The sequence below is a fragment of the Maniola hyperantus genome, chromosome 12 (assembly GCF_902806685.2).
Source record: "Maniola hyperantus chromosome 12, iAphHyp1.2, whole genome shotgun sequence".
In the NCBI taxonomy this organism is placed as follows: Eukaryota; Metazoa; Arthropoda; class Insecta; order Lepidoptera; family Nymphalidae; genus Maniola; species Maniola hyperantus.
Genome location: NC_048547.1, coordinates 3,916,748 through 3,931,923, shown reverse-complemented (window position 1 = coordinate 3,931,923; position 15,176 = coordinate 3,916,748). Strand labels below are relative to the sequence as shown.

At 35.3% G+C, this 15,176-nt stretch overlaps 1 protein-coding gene and 1 long non-coding RNA gene across 8 annotated transcripts in view; one reads left to right on the top strand and one right to left on the bottom strand.

Annotated features, from left to right (window-relative positions):
• LOC138403101 (uncharacterized) overlaps positions 1-14,271 on the top strand; it is a 110,415-nt gene extending 96,144 nt beyond the window's left edge. Inside the window, exon 2 of the long non-coding RNA XR_011237390.1 lies at positions 13,639-14,271. This is a non-coding gene — a long non-coding RNA (uncharacterized lncRNA). The remainder of the gene's footprint in view (positions 1-13,638) is intronic.
• LOC117986852 (esterase FE4-like) lies at positions 521-6,852 on the bottom strand. Of its 7 annotated transcripts, none has more exons than XM_069502202.1 (5): positions 6,491-6,852; positions 5,802-5,909; positions 4,557-4,731; positions 2,730-4,033; positions 521-2,309 (listed from the first exon to the last, which is right to left on the bottom strand). In XM_069502202.1, the coding sequence occupies exons 2-5, from the start codon at positions 5,840-5,842 to the stop codon at positions 2,096-2,098; spliced, it is 1,734 nt and encodes a 577-aa protein (XP_069358303.1). In that variant the 5' UTR covers positions 5,843-5,909; positions 6,491-6,852; the 3' UTR covers positions 521-2,095. The 7 variants fall into 7 exon arrangements, with proteins under 7 accessions (XP_069358303.1, XP_034829665.1, XP_069358304.1 ...); XM_034973774.2 differs by having other exon boundaries at positions 5,806-5,909; XM_069502203.1 differs by having other exon boundaries at positions 6,495-6,852.
• Positions 14,272-15,176: the final 905 nt, after the last annotated feature.

Here is a 15,176-nt window from a genome sequence, read left to right as displayed (position 1 = left end):
CAATCACAACTGCGATTGCAATAATGACTGACGCAGGTTTTTCGGAATCGACCAGCTGAAAAATGTACCTGTTGTAAAATGACGTGCGAGGGGGATCGCGAGATGCCCTTACTACGCCTCTACTCTTTCACTTTTTAAAATAATAAGGAATGGCGCTAATTCTGTAACACACAACCTACTAACAAATTGATAGGTATAAAATTAGTGCTAACCTTTTCACAATGTTCCCTGCGAATCATTTTTGATCTGTGTGTTCTCTTGATTACTGTTGCCTATCGCCGCTATAAGTCCCGCAAATTGCTATTGCGCGGGAATCATGTCGAAATGACGTCGGCCGAAATAAAAATATACCATCAATTCGAAACTTCAGTCTAGTGCTGACGTCACTAAAATGGCGGTCACGCGCATTAGCAATTTGCGGGACTTATACCACATCGGTCAAGTAACAAATTACCGTAAATCTTACAAGGTTTATTTGTGAATTCGCCACTTTAGGTTTTAAAATGAAATATCCTTACTTTAAACTTCTTTATTGATTCAATATACAAAATCTTAACATAGTAAAATGGTAACAATTGAATTATACTAATTAAAACTTAATTAAAACGTGTACTAAAAATTTGACTTTGGCAAGTGTACCTACTGGCAAAGTTATTTGGTCCCGTTCCTGCTGTGTCCCCATTAGGCGAACAGTGTGGCTAATTTTGTTGTACACAATCTCTAAACTAAACTAAAATGGCACGTCTAAATCTATTGCTATAACTTTCATAATGTTGCTTGTGGAAAAGGATAGCACTAGATTTAGACCTGTTAATTTAGTTTAGTTTAGAGATTGTGTACAAGAGAATCCAGTGTGCGGCTTATTGTCCGCTGGTTGACTCTGACACGCGTATCAGTCGATCTAACTCAATGTCGAGTTAGCGGCGATCTGGTACCCCCCGGCCACACACTGCCCGTGTGGCATGGGAAGTAGCGAGGAAAGGAGGCACAGACGTAGTGTGGCTGCGTTACTCGCGTTCATACTTGAACGAGGAGCATGGCGTGCGGCATGCGAGTAACGCAGCTACACTACGTCTCTGCCTCCTTTCCTCGCATTCCTCTGCTTACTTGATACTTCCCATGCCACACAGGCAGTGTGTGGCCGGGGAGTATATGTACGCTTACACGGGCAATTAAAATTCCGCGATTCCAAGAAAGTTGGTCAATTACGACGTCACGACCACGTATGGATCGATATGGAGCAATTATGTGAAATTTCAGGTATTTCTCGGTATTACAGTAAAGTGCTTCAAGTGGTTGTGACGTCATTTTTTTAACGACGATTAAATTCCCTGAAACCGCGGAATTTCTTTTAAGCGTACCTTTAGAGAATTCAACTCGAGTTAACTCGAACTTAGGACAACTCAAGCACGGGTTAGTAAGCCGAGTTGACACATCTCTAGGCAAGAGAAACGCTGAAAATTGCGTAAGTATTAGAGCGCACTCTGACTTAGCTTAGACTTAAGACAGAGCTATATCTCTCTCATAAATTTGTCTCATTTTAACTCAATCTTAAGTCTGAGCCAAGTCAAAGTGCGCTCTATAGATCTCAGCCTGAGTTATTTCCACAACAGCCTCCTCTTTCTTATAATCAACATCGCGCGCCCTCTTTGAAATGAAGGCGGTCATTACTCTATACTTGGTGGTGGTTGGTATAATATGCGTCGAACACTTAATAAATATTGTGTATCAAAATCTAAATATAGCTTTAAAACTTACACACTTAAACATAGACATAGTATAAATCTCAGATGAATAATTATAAAATGGCACAGAAATATAAAATCTATACAACTACTTAATATTATAAAGAGGAAAAATTTGTTTGTAATACATAAACTCTGAAACTACTAAACTGATTTTTATAATTCTTACATCATTAGAAAGCTACTTTATCCAGAAGTAATTGTTAGGTATAAAAACATTGTGTCAAAAAGAATTACTTATTAGCGTATACAGCACGTTTAAATTATAGTGATATTTTTACCCGTATTAAGCAGATTGTCAAAAGTTTGATGTAAATTCATTATATTTGATTTTATTTGTCTAGATTATTCTACCATTGCACTCCTATGTCGTTGAAATACACTAAAGTTCTAAGGAATAAATGCTCTTCGTGTAATTTTTCCCAAAACATCATTCTCTCATAGAAGGGATTTCTTCCTTTAGTAAGTTCTGAACCTATACTAAGGTAATTCAATGTTTTTTCATCGTGTATCGGGTCCCATGTTATTTGTAGTAATGGATCATTTTCGTCTGGCGTCGGGTTTCTGAAAGAAAGTTAAAAACTCAATGACTTGAGAAGGATAACTCTTCATAATCCAAAGAAGTTAACACTTTTTATCAACTGTCTTTAAATAATTTTAATTAATCTATATCAAAAATTTCGGAGCTGCCAGGATTCGAACCCGCTTCTCTCCTGGGTATCGCGCATCGCGCCCGGAGCGCCTTGTCCAATAGGCCGGGGTTCATGAAATTTTAATCCCAGGGAAAAACATAGGCTACTTTTATCCCGGGAAATCAAACAGTTTCCACGGGATTGTTGTAAACCTAAATAAATCCACACGGACGAACTCGTGGGCATCATCTAGTTTACTATAATACAGCTTTGTCTCGTGAGTCAGTTAATCGCAAAATAAAGGTAAGCGGTTGTATTCTAATGTACCTATAAATATTAAACAATGTTTTACCCATATCTAGCAAAGTTGGTCCACATTTTGATGACGCGGTTTCTGGTGGTTACAGAATCTCGACTTCCTTTGCAGTGTGGCAAATCTGGCGGCTTTATACGGAACAGGAACGACACTTCGGCAGAGTGTCCAATCGAATTGAAGAAGTCTAGTTCTTTGGGAACACACCATTCGCCGGCGTAGTTCACGATGTAGTAATAGACAGGGTGGTCTGGAGCATATTGACTATGGAATGTAACAGTCTTGTTTACGTAGTATAGGAAGTAATAGTCGCTCAACAACTGCAAATATTGGGTTCGCGTGTGCTCGTTAAGGGTTTCTGTACCTCTAAAATAAAAATTCAACAGTTGCTGCCCAATTTTTTTCGAAAAACAATCGTCCAACGCGAGTGACTTCGGGACGAGGAGCGATACGTCTTTGTTGAACTTTTCGAAATCGGCATAAAAATCTTCCCTCATGTATTGCAGTACGGAAGCTTCGATATTATTGCTACCGATTATAATTGGCACTTTATTAAAATTTCCCGCTTTAATGAGCACAGCGGGACTTTTGTTGAGAAATACCGGCTGCCCCTCGAACTCTTCCTCGACACAGGGCTTGAACATCGCATCGAACGTGTCGCCTTCGTCGCATTCGTATGCGCATAGAGATAATCGCACGTACGCTTTCATTATCTCGATCGCTGGTATTAATCTTAATTCCTCGACTATATCGTACTTATTAGTTTTATTTATACCTAGTTCCTTAGCCAATTCCAAAACTGCTTGCGATGGATTTTTCGCCAGGGCCCACCTGTTGAGTGCAGAGGAACTTTGCATAATAGCCTTGTGAAATAGCCCAGTGGCCATGGGCGACAGCATCATGAAATGCACCGTGGAACCGCCTGTACCGCTCCCGAAAAGCGTAACATTCGCAGGATCTCCTCCAAATATTGTTATATTCCTCTGAACCCATTTGAGAGCCATAACTATATCTTTTAAACCAACGTTTCCGGGTGCTGTGATGTCGTTGATCGATAAAAAGCCAAATGGTCCCAATCTGGAGCCACATCGCACAAATACAATGTCTTGGTTAATAATGAGAGTTGGATCACAGAGATGATCAATATAAAACAAATAATTGTAACTCCCGATCCAAAACATGACAGGCATTAATTTATCAGGCTTTAGATTTGGTGTGTGTACTTCAATGTAGAGGCAGTCTTCAGATCCAATGATTGTATTCCCCACATTCATACATAGAGGAGGGGGTGCATTTATTGTGCAATCGAATACATTTGTCCATGGTTTTGCAGGAATTGGAGGCTAAATAAATTTCATAACTATTAAAATATTATTCTAGTAGTAATTTTTTTAAGTATTGTATATTTGGAACTGTTTTGTTATTGTGAAGGTGCAATTGAAGGACCTATTTATTTTTATTTTATTTATTTTATTACAATACCTATTTGTATAACTCATTATTTCTAGATAATATTATGATTCCTAAATACCTTTGTTTTGATATTTATTATATCTTTTTATATATGATTATAATATAATATGATTTTGATTTCACTTATTAATATAATATTTTATTAATTAGGTTGGTACTAGCTGATGCCCGCAACATCTGCATGGATTTAGATTTTCAAAAATCCTGTGGGAACTCTTTCATTCTGGCTCTCCAGGTCTCTAACTATACCATGAAAAAATCAGGCCAATCCATTGCTGTGATTGAAAGATAAACCAATAAACCAAGAAACACACTTTCGGATCTATAATATGGGTAGTGATTTATTAAAAATATTCTGAACGTTCTTATATTATTTTAGTAGAACTTGCTTACCATAAATCGAAGGTTTCCGAGTGGGGGCTTTGCATAAGGGATATTCTTAAATTTATAAAAGGTACCCTCATTATGTCTGTCTATGTATCCACATATGGGTCCTTCGCTTATTTCTACAATGGATTTGGAATCATCAGGTAAGTCATCCATTTTATCCCTAAGCGCATGTTCTGTGCTAAAATGAAAAGATAAAAAAATATTATACCTACTAGTATGGTTGGTTGGTTTTAGCATAGCTTCATGTATGGTTGGTTGGTTTCAGCATAACTTCAGGTACCTATTTTAAATTAAAAAGCTAATAAATACCAATCACCAGCTTGGTGGTTTACATACGGATCTACTGAATAATTTTTTAATGATCAACTAAATGTTACTTATTATATATTACTACCTCAATTAATGTAAGGCCTAGTGATAGGCGGAGGTTTTATTCGGCAAAAATATAAATCTTTATTCTTCTCGTGTATTTCGAAAAATCTGGCTTTGTAACCTCTGTACAAAATTTTCGCTTTCTAGGCCTAAGGCCGGCGAATAGAATAGAATATGTTTTATTCATTGATCAGACACAACATATTAAACACAATATTATACATTTTATACAAGTTTGGGCTTGTCAATTTAACTTAAATATATAGTATACCTTGAGTCTAAAATGTGTTGTGCCAATGAAAAGGCCCCAACTTAGCTATAATATGTTGTGGATACAAGATGTGACCACAACACTGTTATTCTGTTAGAGCCCAAACAAGATGATGTTGATGAGTCAGTCAGTGAGTCAGTAATTTTATATATTGATATGCTGTAGATTTTCAGTGGCTTTTATTTGTAAAAATACAAATACACTAGTGTAGAAGGTTTAAAGTAGTAAAACTATAAGTATAAACCCATTGGCAATATTTATTAGATTTTGTGTGAGACTGCATATCTTCATGTACAAACTAGCTGATACCCGCAACTTCATCCACATGGATTTAGTAGCCTATGTCACTCTCCAGGTCTTTAACTATACCCATGAATAAAATCACGTCGAACCGTTGCGACGTGATTGAAGGACAAATCAACAAACCAATAAACCAACAAACAAACACACTTTTGCATTTATAATATGGGTAGTGATGTGTACTAGATGATGGCAGAAATTCAGGCAGGAGGATATTATTAATATTACAGAGAAATATAAGTATCTCATAATAGTAAAATCAAATAAATCATAGTCAACTGTAGATAGAAAACAATTTTTGTTACTCACATGAGGTATCACAGGTCAATTGGACTCCATAGCACATTCAAGTTCATTGGTGGATCTGGTGTTAAATATTTTGACTTCAATCTTCTACTTAACCTCATGAGAACCTTGAGAAATAATAATCACAAACATTATTTTATATTAATTACCCTATGCAAAAAATGTCATATTGTAAGCATCTAGTAGCTGATGTAGCATTTGAATAAAGTAGACACAATATGCAATCGAAAAAAACCTACTGGCTTAATGCATTTAAAAATTACACATTCTTTTATTATAATTACAGGAGGTACGCTAAAATCAATATAATGCATGCATGTTATCAGTGTTATCATTTCACTGGATCCATATCCCCAAGTATACTATAGGTACAATAGGTATCTTATCGACAAACTGATGTAATAAAATCTATACAAATATACTGAATGTAGAGAATTGAATAAATAAAAACCTAGATTACAGATATTTATCTGAAAGTGTTCAACCAAAACCATTATCTATTCTTTAAAACGAGAAGAGCTGACCCATAATGATAATGTCATTTTGTTTTTTAATTTCACAACAATTAATAATATGAAACTTGATCAATATAAATCTTTAAACCGTTTGATTTCTTGTTAAAAGAAATGACAGTTTTAGAGATAACAAAATAGCACTTAATAAATAAAAACATTAGGTAAGTACGTACCTACCTATAGGGCACAATTTTCTACCTTCCAAGTCTGGTCTAGATTCTTGATCTAAATGAGTTATTATCACACTTGATACTGGAGTGTAAACACTGAATACATGGGTAAAGACGAATGCTACTAATCAAGGTCGTTTCATTATCAGTTAGGTAGTTATCAAGCGGAATAGTGTGGTGTGTTGTGTAGATTATTATAAACCAAGAAATGGTAAAGGAAGCAACAGCTGCATAACCTTAAAACAACAAAAACAGTAGTGTTGGAAAATATTTGCTCTGCAGACTTATTTTGTTTGATAGGTAGATACATCGATGATTTACACTTATTTTATCGCGTTACACACCGTTGCACTCACAGAGTACATTGAATATACGGGTATAGAGTCATCAGTCCCTATTTTTTGGTAACGCCATCTATTGAGCTGAGTTGCAACTACAGGATCTGCTATATATACTAATCCCTATAGGTACAGTATATACGCTACCTAGATAGGTACCTATATATAGGTTTTAAATTTTCTTTTATTTCTATTTTTCTATGGTTAATTTCAATAAAACACATAAATAAGGTAATAATCTTTTATTTATTTTTATAACTGGACACACACTTTTTTTCTGTTATTACAGCAAATCGTAGTCCGAGAAACGTAGTCGGGGTTATATTAGTTAGGTACTTATAGAGCTCTTCTTTTTTCTTGTTTTATGGCTTTTTCCATCACATCCAGATCAGCACAATGCACTGTAAATCCATACTTTGCAGTTTCGAATAGCTAAAGAGGTACAAAGAAATAAAGAAAGTTGCTCGGTAGAGTTGTCAGAGTTCAAAATAAAGCACAAGTCACTTCACTATAACAGAATCACCAAAATCCAACTAACAAAGTCAAGTCGTTGGAAAATATCACATAAACACCTTGATATAATGGAAAACCTCGGAAAAAAGTGGTTGAAAATAAATAATTTTTAATAAACACAGACCACAGACTTGACAATTTGTGACTGTGCCAATGTTTCCATATGTAAATCAAGAACTACCGTGTTGTAAGGTTAAAAATACGGTGTTTCTTGATTAAATTACGGTGGATGAGCTAAAAGAATACCGTGTAATTTTTAAAAAGAAAAAAAACGTTACGAATTTGCTTTTTAATTAATTATTAATATTATTCTGAGTCTGACCCTCCTAGCATAGCAATGTCTTTTCATATATTTTTTTTATTGCATTAATCCATCACATTTAAGAATTTTTACATTTCACTTCTTGCTAATTGCTTGAATAAGGACGAAAATAGATTGCCAAGATTAATAATTGATACTTTAACTGTGTGTGTGTGAGTGTGGCGATAGATTAGAAAAATAATAAGATTAGATAAGTGGGGCGATAGATTAGAAAAATAATAAGGATTTCCTTGAAATCTGCCACAATCTACCACTTTGTTAAATCGTCAGCTTTTTCTGCCAGAGTTAAAATTTAGGAGCCAAATCTGCCCAAATGGCAGAAATCTGCCACAAACGGTCACACTGCTGACCGGCCACAAAATTTACAAGTAGTGCCACCTGTTGCGCGTGGTTGGCAACAAACTTACTACTAGTGCCACCTGTCGAGCTAAGTCTGAGTCAATGTACCCTGTGCGATTTTGTACTGTGGGTAAAATGTACTGAGTGAAAAGACCCTGGTTGCACTCTTTTATGTTGCACTGAACAAAGTAAATAAAAATTAAAGCTCGAAAGTTGCGGTCATTTTTGGGATGTTATTTTTTAATTGGGTTTACGGCTCTGGGTTCTATTCTAGCCCCTTTGAGCCTGAAGGGACGTTTTTGGGCCTCAGTATAAATACCTTTAAAGGATGTGACACTGTTAAAAAGAGATAGCTAAATGCATTTAAGCTCTTATTAGAACGTGACAAAACGATTGTTTTAGTCCTTATTCGCCACATTTTTTCACATATGTTTTGGGCGTTCGCATCACAGACCAATAACATGTAGTCGCATGTCGCATGATCTTGGATGAATAATTTATTATAACATGATATTCGCCAATGGAATAGTTCAACTTTTAATCAATTTTTATTTACAAATAAACTATTAATAAACTTAAATCTATTTTATAATTAAGTATAAAATAAAAATAAAAATAAATTCGCCAATTAGGTAGGTACTTTTTTTTCTGCACGGCTTTGGGTTTCTTCTTTCTTCTTTTCTTGTCTATGGCTCTATGTACTGCGGTTTTGTTGTCCGCAATAATTCCGCCAATGTCAATTCAGTGGAGAGAACATCGTTGTAATTTGGTTCTTGAATTCCTTTCATGAGAGACTTTTCTTTCTATCCCACAGACTGCAGTGTATATAAACCTTTGTTAGACCTAGACAACACAAGGACAACACAAGTTGTTAGTTTATACATTGGACAATTAGTATGATTTTAGTTTAACATAAAGGAAATATAACAATTAATAATATCATGACCGTTAAAACATTAAACATTGATGTTAGAGATACATTATAATTTAATATCATACAAATTAATATAATTGCATAGACATCTTAGGATCGAAGGATTAGGAAAAGAGAGGAGATAAGGGAAATGAATTGGGCGAGGGATATTATGGGGTAGAAACTCGTACAAAGATATGGGGTGGTTAGTACAGTTGAAAAATATGTGCTCGACTGTTCCCTCGTCCAGACCACATTCACAAAGCGAGCTATCTCTCACCCTGATTTTATTTAAAAACACTGGGGAGCATATGTGGCCTAATCGTAGCCTACATAGAACGGATATTGTCCTTTTATTTAGTTTTTTGGATTTGAAAAACCAGGGTTTGCGGGGAATATTGGGCTGGATATATCTATAGTGTTTAGCTATGTTTAATTGGGTAGTATTCCATCTTACATTCCAGTCCTTATGCATGTAAGTTAAAAGCTAAATGCATTTAAGCTCTTATTAGAACGTGACAAAACGATTGTTTTAGTCCTTATTCGCCACATTTTTTCACATATGTTTTGGGCGTTCGCATCACAGACCAATAACATGTAGTCGCATGTCGCATGATCTTGGATGAATAATTTATTATAACATGATATTCGCCAATGGAATAGTTCAACTTTTAATCAATTTTTATTTACAAATAAACTATTAATAAACTTAAATCTATTTTATAATTAAGTATAAAATAAAAATAAAAATAAATTCGCCAATTAGGTAGGTACTTTTTTTTCTGCACGGCTTTGGGTTTGACCATAGAGTAAGAACTTTGACAGACTTTTGACACTTATGGCATACAGTAAACGGGTATAACATTGGTATAGTAGCCGGTAGCGGTGTGGTAGCGGTGGTTTTTAGGATGCAATGATATGCAGTAGAAGTTTATTTTATATAACCACATCACTGTTTATAATGGAGAGTTAGTTCACTTTCCTGTTCCATTCCAATACTCACTTGAAGCAAATATTTACTTATCGCTATCCCACTTCGAATGCCGAGCGAGTGCGAGAGATCTAGCGGGGTTTTGGATGCCATCAAGAATTAGTACCGTTGGACCACAGTGTGGTGACACGCCCTTGGTCGACAGTTCTTATTTTATTACACCGGGGTGCCGACTGCCGACCTGAAATCTTTAAAAGTCGCTCTTTCCAACTATCACTAAACGGAATATCGATCAGCTTAGTATGATGTCCGAGGAAGGACGGAGGAACCGCAAAGGTCAAATAACACCTCCGAAAACGGTCACCCATCCAGTTATCGATTTCGGTCAACGTTGCTTATCCAACGTGAATGACTGTACATTTGAACGTTTCGCGAAACACTATATTGCTTTTATATTGCTATACTGTTATTAAATACACAATTGAGATGGTTCTATTCGTTTTATTTAATTAATTTACAAAGTTCACAAAGTTCCTTTACCGTACCCACACATGATATTTTTTTTTTGTATTTATTTATTTATTAAAGAAGAATATTTGCAGGTGACAACAAGTTTGGTGCATTCATAAACTTTAAATAAGTTTTTCCGTACACCAGTGCCGTCGACAGTCGATAGGTACCTACACGTAACATTAATTTATTGTTATACTTAATACTTAACAGCTAACTAACAATTACTTAATATAAACTAACAACATTAAGCTACATGTGGGTTATTTTAAACTTAATATACATAATAGGTAAAAAACACAATCATTTGATTTGACATAAGCAAAAAAAACTTTTACATTAGAATAACATTTTTTACTCGCCTAACGGCTCTGGGTTCTAGCTATAAGGTTATTAACATAGTCCGACAACATTGCAACTTAGCCATAGGTATAGGTCCCCTCCCCATTTAACTAATTAGTAATTACATACCAACATATTAGTTTAAAATAATGGTAACGATAGTGAGCGTATTTCGTGTTTATAAAGTTCAGATTGCAAAGTCGACTCGTTTCAAGTTCATATAAAACAAACATTTAGAGAAAATTACGGCCACTATGCCTAAACTGTATTGTCGACCTGCATTCCATTTAACGCTACGTTGGTCGTCGGGACTCTGGAGCCTTTGTATAAAGGTAACAAATGACGCACTCATCCCTATTTACCACATATGCCCAGTTATGAAGGTAATCTGGGCGAATTGTTTAACCTTGTATACTCAAACCCGTACCTACCTACTGTGATTTAATTTATTCGGGTTTTAAAGATTTTTCATATATTATAAACTACCTAAATAAAACTAAAAGTATAGAAAGGTACTGTACAAACATGGTACAAACCACGTAAAAACGATGTGTTTTACTTTATGCCTATAGGTATTTTTTTTCGCGGTAGGTACTTAACTTGTATTTAAACTAGGTAAGTATGTTAATTTTATGGTAAGTAATATTGGTTAACGTACGAGGTACTAAGCCAGATATTATATTAAATACAGCGATATACCTAAATGTGCCTCATGTGTCATGTCTTATTGATCTAAGTAGGTACAAATCAGTTATTGCGTAGGTATGGTACTACTTACACTTGAATTTCTATTGTTTTTGAATTTTAAATGAAAAGAACAACCGCCCGATCGATCGGGACAAAGTAGAAAGAAACTCGTTCTCGTACTGGCATCATCTCTATGTTGGCATCACTCAAATGTCTCGATCGGCTCGCTTCAAAGTTCAAAGAGACAAGGGCATTCCGAACTGAACCGGTGCAAGTGAAGAATGGAGCTAACGCTTAGCTGCAATCGGATTTGCTGGCAAATGATGATGCAGCCTAAAATGGAGCGCGCTTGCCTAGGGGATGTCTATTCACTCCTGACTTGACCTATATAAATTTGGAGGAGAAAACTGACGCCGGAAGAGCTTTCCTAGTCCAAGTTTATTTGATTTTTTTCTTTTTTCTATTCTAATATAAAGAAATGTCTGGTTCGCATCAAAAGATCACCGATTGTATCCAGAACTTGTTTTGGTTTAGTATCTAGCTTATCTAGGTGCCTACCCGCTTTTTTTCAGAACCAAAAATGTAACTTATTATTATTATTATTATATTAGTTACCTAAGCTAAGTAGTATCTAAGTAGGTATCTACCTATTAAGGTACCTAGGTAGCTAATGGAAAAAAAAAGCTTAACTGGAACTTTAGAATTTCAGCCACAGTAGTTTATCAGAGGAGGTTCATTATTTAATTTAATTTATAAGTACCTAAGCATTAAATACATAATAAAATGTTTATAATTTAGTCTGGTCCACTTCCCGATCGTAATACTGCCTTAAACTCTCTGTATCCATAACGGAAGAGTCACAGAATTTCATTTTCTCTACGAAATTTGTTTGTAACGTCGCAACGTCCTTTTCCAGCACGTTCTTGAAGGTAGCCGTGTTGATCATGTTCGCAAAGAATTTTCGATTGCCGGTAAACTGGGGTGCGTAACCCACTGTCGTCTTTGAAAAAGCATTGATATAACTGTGCAGGTTGTCTACCAGGAATCTGGAATAAAGTCAAATTATTTATCCAGAATCTAGGTAACATGTTACGCTTACTGATGGTCAAATATGAGAATATCATATTAAAAACAAAATTTTCATGGTCAAAAGGCTATTAACAACAACAAACCACAACTACCTATAAACAACTTAAGTTATTAGCGGTTATTAGGTATACAATTAGGTTGCATGGAAACAGCTTTGCATTCAGCAACCCACAAGATAGTGTAGGTAGTAGCCATTTCTAATGTATTGCTGTTTTCATAGGGTAATATTTTGATTTTAAAAAAGAGCAACTGCTGGGTTTCTTGCCGACTTTTCTCAGTAGAATCTGTTTTCCAAACCTGTGGTAAAGTCTTCACATTTATCGGTGGCATAGGATGTCGTACGTGAAATAAATTCAATTCAATTCAATATTTTGCGGATGCAGGAGGACCTGAGTTTCCGTTATTATTAACGTAAAGGGTTCATAGCCTTCAGCAATGACAAATACGATGCAGAGAAGGAAGGAGAGAAAGAGAGACTTCGTACTAATGGTGGAAAAGTTTACTGTGGCCTGTGGGTAATATAGAACTATTGCACTGGTCGCAAGTGATTTTATGAGGAGAACTGCTTCTTCTATCACTGAAGATATTCACCAAATTGACTAATCTATTATACTAAATAGATGCAACCTTAAAAAAGCTTTGAACGGATGGGCCTGATAATTATTTACTGCAATTTTTATCTAAACTTCTGCATTTCTATAACTGTAAAAAATTATTGTTAATATCTTTGGACGAATAAGTAATAATATTATCTTAATATTTTTCACCTTTGATTAGACATTGATGTCTTTAGGCATGATGTGAACATCTGTTTATAGTTTCCATACACATCCGTAGCTATTTTCAGTGCAGCGGTGATTCTATTGTAAAGTAAACATTATTAGGTAACAATTAATTAATCACAATTAATTAATTACTTAGGTTGGTGGTATACCAACCTAAGTAATTAATTAATTGTAATTTGTGTGACCAAGAATGACACCATTGCATGCTTGTATTGTACCTACTTAACTAAATTCGATAACTCTTTAAACTGCATATTTTTACGGTGGTATTTTTTTAAAGATTTTAAATTTATTTGACTATTCACATTTATGTTGGTTTTCTTAAAAATAAAACAGTACTTTATAAATTTAATCAAGTTGCTGATGGTAAAAGTTATACAAGTTATAGTCAATGATATTAGAAGAAAATAGGTAGATACGTTATACGCGGACCGCAAGTGGCACGTTAAAACTAAGCTAATTAGCAAACCTGAGCTCAGTCGCCCGCTGGCGTCGCGCTATCGATGACGTCGTTGATAGTAATGTGTATTTTGTTTTCGTCTCCCAAAACAACCGAAAATGCCGTCGTGTGTGATGAGATTCCGCACAAACTACACAAGCAAGGTTTCCAAAAGTCAAGGAATCACATTTCATTCGTAAGTAAAACTATTTCTTTTATATAATTCGTATTTTTCACTTATTTAACAATAACAAACTCGTGCACGTTCGTGTAAAATGCAACTCATTGCAATTTGTACCTTATGTCACATGCCATAAGTACGTATCAAGTTATCGTTGTACGTATTTTAAAGTTTCCGATCAAAGAATATAAAATAAACAGATAGGTCTCTTCTGAGTATTGACAATTCAAATAGTGTGCATATTTCCTGTTTTAGGGAAGGATAAATTAACTATGGTCTAACATCTTTTTACGGTCCACTGCTGGGTCTCTTCATACAATGAGGGAATTTTGGCTATGGGTATGTAGATTGTGTAATAGTAAATATTTTCAAAAATAAAAAATATTTTCATTTCACATTTTATTCCTTTACCTACCTTCCCGCGGCTTCGTCCGCGTAAAATTTAGTAATTTTATTTCGACTTCTTTTCCATGTATGGGAGCCCCCTTTATTTAATTTAATTTAATTTTTATTATTTTTATTATAGCGGCAATAGAAATACATTCTGTGAAAATTTCAACTGTCTACCTATTACGGCTTACGAGATACAGCCCGCTGACAGATGGACGTACAGACAGCGGAGGCTTAGTAATAGGGTCCCGTTGGCACCCCTTGGGCACGGAACCCTAAAAACGAGCGGAACCGCGGGAAAAAGCTAGTTCGTAATATATTAAATACCACAGTATAAGGTTTTTATTTTACTATACAACTACAGTGTAGGCATAAATCGGCATTAGCCGAAAAGACTTTACTGTTTTTTTTCTTTGGAGTTTCTAGTTTACCGTCTCGTCCCGTCTCTTTTACGCTCGCATTATTAGGCATATATCCGTCCTTCTTCCACTCTTCTGTGCAGGACGAGGTAGTGCAAAATATAACCGTCTCTTTTTCGTGCGCAACTGAAGCTGAGGTTATCAGTTCACCGTCCTTTACTCTCTGTTGTGTGAGGTTAAAATACTATCTATGCGTTTATGTGTGTTGAGTCTTTCGGCGCTGACGCAGCGTGCCATTAATAAACATCGAATTTGATATAAGTAACCTATCTACCTATTTTTCTTCTAATATCATTGGTTATAGTAAAGGTAACTATGATAGTTGATATAATTACGTCCGTTACGAGATACCCTACCTACCTTAATTAATTAAAGTACATAGTAAATTGGGAAAACCACAGACAGTAGGCATAATATACCTACCTACCTACTGATTGGGAATCATCATGATCATGATCAACCCATCACCGGCTCACTTCAGAGCACGGGTC

What these genes read in the sequence shown, in the direction of transcription:
- LOC117986852 (XM_069502202.1), bottom strand. Translation starts at nt 5,842, where the DNA reads ATGTGCTATGGAGTCCAATTGACCTGTGATACCTCATGTGA. An exon ending in ACCTGTGATACCTCATGTGA is followed by an intron (nt 4,732 to 5,801) that starts GTAACAAAAATT and finishes TTTTCATTTTAG; the next exon opens with CACAGAACATGCGCTTAGGG. An exon ending in TCGGAAACCTTCGATTTATG is followed by an intron (nt 4,034 to 4,556) that starts GTAAGCAAGTTC and finishes AAATTTATTTAG; the next exon opens with CCTCCAATTCCTGCAAAACC.